Source organism: Lycium ferocissimum, chromosome 3 (genome assembly GCF_029784015.1).
Source record: "Lycium ferocissimum isolate CSIRO_LF1 chromosome 3, AGI_CSIRO_Lferr_CH_V1, whole genome shotgun sequence".
NCBI lineage: Eukaryota > Viridiplantae > Streptophyta > Magnoliopsida > Solanales > Solanaceae > Lycium > Lycium ferocissimum.
This window is the reverse complement of record NC_081344.1, coordinates 9,274,522-9,284,195: the sequence shown is the minus strand read 5'-3', so window position 1 is coordinate 9,284,195 and position 9,674 is coordinate 9,274,522. Positions and strand designations below refer to the sequence as shown.

General features: G+C 39.6%; 1 protein-coding gene across 1 annotated transcript; it reads left to right on the top strand.

Moving 5' to 3' along the window:
* The first annotated feature begins 2,365 nt into the window (after positions 1 to 2,365).
* Positions 2,366 to 9,455, top strand: LOC132049612 (pre-mRNA-processing-splicing factor 8A-like). Its single transcript, XM_059440479.1, is given in 4 exon segments — positions 2,366 to 6,518; positions 6,521 to 8,841; positions 8,844 to 9,103; positions 9,105 to 9,455. Coding segments are annotated over 4 exon segments (6,873 nt in total). The 5' UTR covers positions 2,366 to 2,386; the 3' UTR covers positions 9,265 to 9,455.
* The last annotated feature ends 219 nt before the right edge of the window (positions 9,456 to 9,674 follow it).

The window sequence follows — 9,674 nt, the reverse complement described above, 5'->3', positions numbered from 1 at the left end:
TTTTTTTCTCTCCTTTTAATAATAAATAACTCTTTTGAATTGTGAATTTCTAGTTAACACACACTTCTTTAAATTTTTTTTGTTTCAAGTGTTCAAATGACACTATTTGGGGTATCCTAATAGAATCTTTACTAGACAAAATAGTCATTTAATTTTTTTTCTAATATTTAACACTTTAAAATCAACTAAAACTTTATCTATTAAAAATTTCCACCTTTAAACTATTATATGGGAACAGGGAGGTCCTAATATTAAAGACATTAAAAGCAACTAACATACTACTTCCTCTATCTATTTTTACTTGTCCTCTATAGTAAAAATAGATATCAATTTTTATTTGTTCAGTTTGAAAAACCGAGAGATAATTTACCATTTCATACTTGTTTTACTCTTACTATTAATTATCGGGTTAGAACCTTCAATGAATTGTTAATGGTTACACAACTTTTAAAGTATGTTTCGATTGATTTCAATTATTAGATGACTTAGTGATAATTAGGAGTGATATAGTAAAATTATCATTTTATTTGTGGCTCCTTAAGAGGTATGTCAAATCAATGGAGGAAAATAAAAAAGAACAAGGGACTATTTCCTTGTAAACGTTAAATTCCCAATATTTAGGACAAAATTTGACGTTCAAAATCTTTTTAGAACTTCGAATTCATAAAAGTATAATAACAAAGCCAAAATTCTCATTGTCTTAATTTTGGCTTTGCAGGTTTGAAAGAAATATGTTAGTTTTGAAAGGTAAATACTTATGCTTATCAGACTATAAGTTCTTTAAGGGAACTGACATAACTTGTGGATATTATAATGCGAAACTAATGACTTGCATAAATTCGATTTTGAAGTGTAAATATTAAAGACCAGCCATTTGAAGGTCAAAAATTAAAGACCGGCACAAAATAGGGCCAAAAGTGCAAATGTCCCGTTCTAGAATAAACCTAACAAAAAGAAAAGATATTTAAGGTACCTTATAAAACCTAAAATTTTACGTCAAGTTAATTGCTACAGAGATGATTCGAGCCTGCTTGGAGTGACGTTTTTAGGTACTTTAAAGCTAAAATAGCTTTAAGTACTTTCGGAGTGTTCGGAAAAAGTGCTTAAAAAAAAAAGCCAAAAGTCATAAATCCATCCAAACGGGCTCTTGAAGTCGGTCGACATATCCGACACATTTAAGAAGAAACCAAATTATTCCTTCAAAAAAAAAAAAATCCTTCAATAAATAAACCTATGTTAAAAAGTTATATTAATATTTAAAACTTTGAATTCAACTAATTAAATTTTACAATCATTTTGATGGAATAAAATTTAAGGATCTCTCTTCGGACTAAGAACATTTTTACGAGTATAATGTATCTATCTATATCTATACTACAATAAAAAAAACAAATGTCGAACTTAAAATGTTGATAAACTTTTCTATCATGGGTAAGCATTTCACGTTGGGTAAAATTACAATTATATTTAATCATTTATTTTTGGTTGGGGATAACCAAGCCTAACTTCGGATTCAGATGCCTGAATTAGGACTTCTATGCGACTGAGCTTTTTTCCTTTATTGATCTTAGCTATGATCGGCAAACATTATTTTCATGATTTTAATTTTTTTCTTAGATTTTGTTATATAACTCAAAAATAATACTAACAATTTTTTCTTAAAAAATTATACTCCTTAAGACGAGATACATGCCCAATGCGCGTACCCCAATACTAGGGTTATTAATATTGTGAATAAATTGAAGTTTTCTATTTTTGGAATAGAAAACTGAATAATATATCTGGATTAAAATGTAGTATGTGATACTCATAATTAATATTTACTTATTTAAGAAACAAATATAATGAAAAGTTGAATCCAATTCCAAGTTGGATTCACTGTATGGAAATTGTTGGGTAACACGTTAAAGAAAAAAGTCTCCAAAACTAAAAAGGAGTTCACAGTAAAGCGAAAATTTCCTTACATAATTTGCCTCGTGTTATTAAGAAAAGATCCCTTAGACCTAATTAATATAGATGAAGTTTATTGAAAACTTGTACCCCAAGTAAATCATTCCCTTAACCAAATAGGAAAAGGGGTTATAGGTGACCCTATATAATGCAAACGTTTCATAGAAAGTTTTCGAAAAACACTTTGTTGAATCATTGACAAGAAAGTTATATTTTTTTCTTGTTCCTTTGAAATCTTTCTCAGGGAGTTCTTTTGATAACAGAGTTGCTAGCAAAGATATGCATCGTACTATTTGAATCAAGACTCTCGTTAACAGGTTTGTCTTGAAACCATCTTTGTGATAGATCTGTCTAGGATTGTTTTTTGTCTTCCGCTACGTGTTATACTGTGCAAATCCTACAGCATCCTCCACCTGGTACCAGTTCAGGACCGTCTATGATGCCTCCTGGTACAACGCCCTGTTATACTGTTTTGCCGTCTGAGGCTCAACATGAAGAGAAAGCTAGGAAGTGGATGCAGCTTAACTCGAAGCGTTACAGTGATAAGCGTAAGTTTGGATTCGTCGAAACGCAAAAAGAGGATATGCCTCCTGAACATGTCAGGAAGATTATTAGGGACCATGGGGACATGTCATCAAGAAAATACCGTCATGATAAACGTGTGTATCTTGGAGCTCTTAAGTTTGTCCCGCATGCTGTTTACAAACTCCTTGAGAACATGCCTATGCCGTGGGAGCAGGTTCGAGATGTCAAAGTCCTTTATCACATTACTGGTGCTATTACATTTGTTAATGAGATCCCGAGGGTTGTTGAACCGATATATTTGGCTCAGTGGGGCACAATGTGGATCATGATGAGAAGGGAGAAGAGAGATCGTCGACATTTCAAGAGAATGCGTTTTCCTCCTTTTGATGATGAGGAACCTCCATTAGATTATGCGGAAAATCTTTTGGATGTTGATCCTTTGGAGCCAATACAGTTGGAGTTGGATGAAGTAGAGGATTCTGCAGTTTATAACTGGTTTTATGATCATAAGCCATTGGCGAAAACAAAGCTTATTAACGGTCCTAGTTACCGCAAGTGGAATTTGTCCCTCCCTATAATGTCAACACTTCACCGCCTTGCTGGACAGTTGCTTTCCGCTCTGACTGATCGGAATTACTTCTACTTGTTTGATATGGAGTCCTTTTTCGACGCTAAAGCATTGAACATGTGCATACCTGGTGGTCCAAAGTTCGAACCTTTGCATCGTGACATGGAGAAAGGAGACGAAGACTGGAATGAGTTCAATGATATTAACAAATTGATCATCAGGTCACCACTTAGGACAGAATACAGAGTTGCCTTCCCTCACCTCTATAACAACAGGCCAAGAAAGGTGAATCATGGCATTTATCACACTCCGATGATCATGTGCATAAAATCAGAGGATCCCGATCTGCCTGCTTTTTATCATGATCCACTTATACATCCCATAGTCACTGAGGGCTGCCGAGAGAAAGTTTCTGAGGATGACGATGATGATGATGTTACCTTACCTCAGGGCGTGGAACCATTGCTGACTGAGACTCCAACCTATACTGATACTACCGCTGCTGGTATTTCCCTTTTATTTGCCCCACACCCATTTAACATGAGATCTGGTCGGACAAGACGTGCTGAAGATATTCCCCTTGTGTCAGATTGGTTTAAGGAGCATTGTCCTTCATCATATCCTGTCAAGGTGCACGTCAGTTATCAGAAGTTGTTGAAAAGTTTTGTATTGAACGAGTTGCATCATAGACCTCCCAAGTCCCAGAAGAAGAAGCATCTCTTGCGCTCACTTCAAGCCACAAAACTTGATTGGGTTGAAGCTGGTCTTCAAGTTTGCAAGCAGGGATATAATATGCTGAATCTCTTGATCCATAGGAAGAACCTGGATTATCTTCACCTTGATTACAATTTTAATTTGAAGCCTATTAAGACACTAACTACAAAGGAACGTAAGAAATCCCGGTTTGGAAATGCTTTCCACCTGTGTCGTGAAGTTCTGCGTTTGACAAAGCTTGTTGTCGATGCCAATGTCCAGTTTCGTCTGGGAAACGTTGATGCATTTCAGTTGGCAGATGGCTTGCAATACATTTTTTCGCATGTTGGTCAGTTGACGGGTATGTATCGTTACAAGTACAGGCTTATGAGGCAGATTCGGATGTGCAAGGATCTGAAACATTTGATCTATTATCGATTTAATACTGGGCTGGTTGGAAAAGGTCCTGGTTGTGATTTCTGGGCACCTATGTGGAGGGTGTGGTTATTCTTTCTTCGGGGCGTAGTACCTCTTTTGGAACGTTGGTTAGGAAATCTACTGGCAAGGCAATTTGAGGGTCGCCATTCTAAGGGGGTGGCCAAAACTGTCACAAAGCAACGTGTTGAAAGCCACTTTGATTTGGAGCTCCGTGCTGCTGTAATGCATGATGTCCTTGATGCTATGCCAGAGGGGATCAAGCAAAATAAAGCAAGAACCATCTTGCAGCATCTCAGTGAAGCATGGCGTTGTTGGAAGGCAAATATTCCTTGGAAGGTCCCTGGTTTACCTGTCCCTATTGAGAACATGATTCTTCGCTATGTCAAATCCAAAGCTGATTGGTGGACAAATGTTGCTCACTACAACCGTGAACGTATAAGAAGAGGAGCAACTGTTGACAAGACTGTTTGTCGAAAAAACCTTGGAAGATTGACTCGCCTTTGGCTGAAGACTGAACAGGAGCGGCAACATAACTACTTGAAAGACGGTCCATATGTTACTCCAGAAGAAGCAGTAGCCATGTCTACTACCACTGTGCATTGGTTGGAGTCAAGGAAGTTTTCTCCAATCCCATTCCCTCCATTGTCATACAAGCATGACACAAAGCTACTTATCCTTGCACTTGAGAGATTGAAAGAATCTTACAGTGTGGCTGTGAGGTTAAACCAGCAGCAAAGGGAAGAGTTGGGCCTCATTGAGCAAGCTTATGATAATCCAGGTGATGCATTATCACGTATTAAGCGTCATCTGCTGTCTCAGCGTGCCTTCAAAGAAGTTGGCATTGAGTTTATGGACTTGTACAGTACTTACCTGATTCCTGTTTTTGAGATTGAGCCACTTGAGAAGATTACTGATGCATACCTGGATCAGTACCTATGGTATGAAGGTGATAAGCGCCATCTGTTTCCAAATTGGATTAAGCCTGCTGATTCAGAGCCACCACCTCTCTTAGTGTATAAATGGTGTCAAGGGATAAACAATTTACAAGGCATATGGGACACCAGTGAAGGACAGTCTGTGGTGATGCTGCAAACCAAGTTTGAGAAATTCTTTGAAAAGATTGACTTGACCATGCTGAACAGGCTGCTGCGTTTGGTGCTGGATCACCATGTTGCTGATTATATCACTTCAAAAAACAATGTCGTACTGTCTTACAAAGATATGAGCCATACAAATTCATACGGGCTGATACGCGGACTTCAGTTAGCTTCATTTGTTGCACAGTACTACGGGCTTGTGTTGGATCTTTTGCTCCTAGGTTTAACTCGAGCTAGTGAAATTGCTGGTCCACCGCAGATGCCTAATGAGTTCATAACCTATAGTGACTCTAGAGTGGAAACAAGGCATCCAATCCGGTTGTACTCTCGATACATTGACAAGGTGCATATACTATTTCGCTTCACCCATGAAGAGGCTCGGGACCTTATCCAAAGATATTTTACTGAGCATCCTGATCCAAACAATGAAAATATGGTTGGTTATAACAACAAGAAATGCTGGCCAAGGGACGCAAGAATGAGGCTCATGAAGCATGATGTTAATCTTGGGAGAAGTGTCTACTGGGACATGAAGAATCGACTGCCTAGAAGTATCGCTACTTTGGAGTGGGAAAACAGCTTTGTCTCTGTTTATAGCAAAGATAATCCAAACTTGCTCTTCAGCATGTGTGGGTTTGAAGTTCGGGTACTGCCTAAGATAAGAATGACCCAAGAGGCATTCAGCAATACAAGAGATGGTGTCTGGAATTTACAAAATGAGCAGACTAAGGAACGAACGGCTGTTGCCTTCTTGCGTGTAGATGACGAGCACTTGAAGGTGTTTGAGAATCGTGTTAGGCAGATCCTCATGTCCTCTGGTTCTACAACGTTCACGAAGATCATTAACAAATGGAACACTGCTCTTATCAGCCTTATGACATATTTCCGTGAAGCAACAGTTCATACGCAAGAGTTGCTGGACCTGCTGGTCAAATGTGAAAACAAGATACAGACCCGTATTAAGATTGGTTTGAACTCAAAAATGCCCAGCAGGTTTCCTCCTGTTATTTTCTACACACCAAAGGAAATTGGATGGCTTGGAATGTTGTCAATGGGTCACCTATTGATCCCACAGAGTGATCTTAGGTATAGTCAGCAAACAGATGTTGGCGTGACACATTTCAGAAGTGGAATGAGCCATGAAGAGGAATAATTGATCCCAAATCTCTACCGATACATACAGCCTTGGGAGAGTGAGTTCATTGACTCTCAGAGAGTTTGGGCCGAGTATGCTTTGAAAAGGCAGGAAGCCCTCGAATCAATACATTGTTCCAGAAGGATCGGCACACCCTTGCATATGAAAAAGGATGGAGAGTGAGAACAGATTTTAAACAGTACCAAGTTCTTAAGCAGAATCCATTCTGGTGGACACACCAGAGGCATGATGGGAAGCTGTGGAACCTGAATAACTATCGTGCTGATGTTATTCAAGCCCTTGGAGGAGTTGAAGGAATTCTTGAGCATACATTATTCAAAGGAACATATTTCCCTACTTGGGAAGGTCTTTTCTGGGAAAAAGCTTCAGGTTTTGAGGAATCCATGAAGTACAAGAAACTGACTAATGCCCAAAGATCTGGGCTTAATCAAATCCCTAATCGCAGGTTTACTCTTTGGTGGTCGCCGACCATAAATAGGGCAAATGTCTATGTTGGTTTCCAAGTACAGCTGGACCTTACTGGGATATTTATGCACGGGAAGATTCCAACTCTCAAGATATCTTTGATACAGATATTCCGTGCACATTTGTTGCAGAAGATCCATGAGAGTGTTGTCATGGATCTCTGCCAAGTTTTGGATCAAGAGTTGGATGCATTGGAAATTGAGACTGTACAAAAGGAAACAATTCATCCAAGAAAGAGTTACAAAATGAATAGCTCGTGCGCTGACATCCTCCTCTTTGCTGCGCATAAATGGCCAATGTCAAAACCTAGTCTTGTGGCTGAATCAAAGGATGTGTTTGACCAGAAGGCTAGTGACAGATACTGGATAGATGTGCAACTTCGATGGGGTGACTATGATTCTCATGATATTGAGCGTTATACAAGAGCAAAGTTCATGGATTACACAACAGACAACATGTCTATTTATCCATCACCTACTGGTGTAATGATTGGAATTGACCTTGCTTACAACTTGCATTCCGCCTTTGGTAACTGGTTCCCTGGTTCAAAGCCATTGCTTGCCCAAGCCATGAACAAGATTATGAAGTCAAATCCTGCACTCTATGTGCTGAGGGAACGCATAAGGAAAGGGTTGCAACTTTATTCTTCAGAGCCCACAGAACCATATTTATCATCTCAAAACTATGGAGAGATTTTCAGCAATCAAATGATATGGTTTGTTGATGACACAAATGTGGATCGTGTGACCATCCACAAGACCTTCGAGAGAAATCTGACAACAAAGCCCATAAATGGTGCAATTTTCATTTTCAATCCTAGGACAGGTCAACTGTTTTTGAAGGTCATTCACACAAGTGTGAGGGCAGGGCCAAAGCATCTTGGCCAGCTGGCCAAGTGGAAAACAGCCGAAGAAGTGGCTGCGCTTGTGAGGTCTTTGCCTGTTGAAGAACAACCAAAGCAAATTATTGTGACTCGGAAAGGAATGCTTGATCCATTGGAGGTCCACTTGCTCGATTTTCCGAATGTTGTTATCAAAGGAAGTGAGCTGCAATTACCATTCCAGGCTTGTTTGAAGATAGAGAAATTTGGTGATCAGATATTGAAGGCTACGGAGCCACAAATGTTTCTGTTCAACATATACGATGATTGGTTGAAGAGCATTTCATCCTACACTGCATTCTCCAGGCTCATCCTCATCCTGCGTGCACTCCACGTAAACAATGAAAAGGCTAAGATGTTACTCAAGCCTGACAAGTCGGTCGTCACTGAGCCTCACCACATCTGGCCTTCACTTACAGATGACCAGTGGATGAAGGTTGAGGTAGCGCTTAGAGATCTCATTCTCTCAGACTATGCAAAAAAGAACAATGTCAACACATCAGCATTGACACAGTCTGAGATCCGTGATATTATACTTGGAGCTGAGATAACTCCTCCATCGCAGCAGCGCCAACAGATAGCTGAGATTGAGAAACAGGCCAAGGAAGCAAGTCAACTGACCGCTGTTACTACAAAGACCACTAATGTCCATGGTGATGAATTGATTGTTACTACAACAAGTCCCTATGAGCAAGCTGCCTTTGGCTCTAAAACAGATTGGCGTGTCAGAGCAATTTCTGCCACAAATCTCTATCTCCGTGTGAACCACATATATGTAAATTCAAAGGACATAAAGGAGACAGGATATACTTACATCATGCCGAAAAATATTCTGAAGAAGTTCATCTGCATTGCAGATCTACGAACACAAATTGCTGGTTACTTCTACGGTGTAAGTCCACCAGATAATCCGCAGGTCAAAGAAATCCGGTGTATGGCAATGCCTCCACAGTGGGGGACACATCAACAGGTGCACCTAACTTCAGGTCTTCCTGAGCATGATTTTCTCACTGACTTGGAGCCTTTGGGATGGATGCACACACAACCAAATGAGCTTCCTCAGTTATCCCCCCGCAGGATGTTACTTCACATGCTAGGATCCTGGAGAACAACAAACACTGGGATGGAGACAAGTGCATTATATTGACATGCAGTTTCACACCAGGGTCTTGTTTGTTAACTGCATATAAGTTGACGCCACGTGCTAATAATGATACAAGAAGCAACCCTCATGGTTACCTGCCGACTCATTACGAGAAGGTCCAGATGCTCTTGAGTGACCGATTCCTTGGCTTTTACATGATACCTGATAATGGTCCATGGAATTACAACTATGGGAGTGAAGCACACTGTTAGCATGAAGTACGGAGTGAAGTTAGGTACACCTCGGGAGTACTACAATGGGGAACACAGGCCAACACATTTCCTGGAATTCAGCAATATGGAGGAAGGCAACATTGCTGAGGCAGATCGGGAGGTTACATTTACATAATATACTGCTATTTAACTGTTTAATTCTAGGCACTAGGAATCTTCTGCGTCTTTTGTATTTTTTGCTCTTGATAATTTGGTTTTCTTGTTAAATTTCACTTATAGGTATACTCAAACACTCCTGCAGACTTTGATTTTAAACTTGGGAGGTTAGTTGTCACAGCTAAACATCCGTGTTTATTATAGTGCAAACTTTTCCCTGCTTGTTATTGTTCAAAATCTTCTCATATTACATTTGCAGCCTTGCTCAAGACTTCGGTCATTATCTGACTTCACAGAACACCTTGCTTCTTCTGTGGACATAGTTTCGTTTTGGTGAAGATGGTGGCATTCAGGTTTTTTTGTGCTGCAACACTCGATAAATTTAACACATACTAATTGCCTTCTGAGTTTGAAAGCTTAGATCGACTT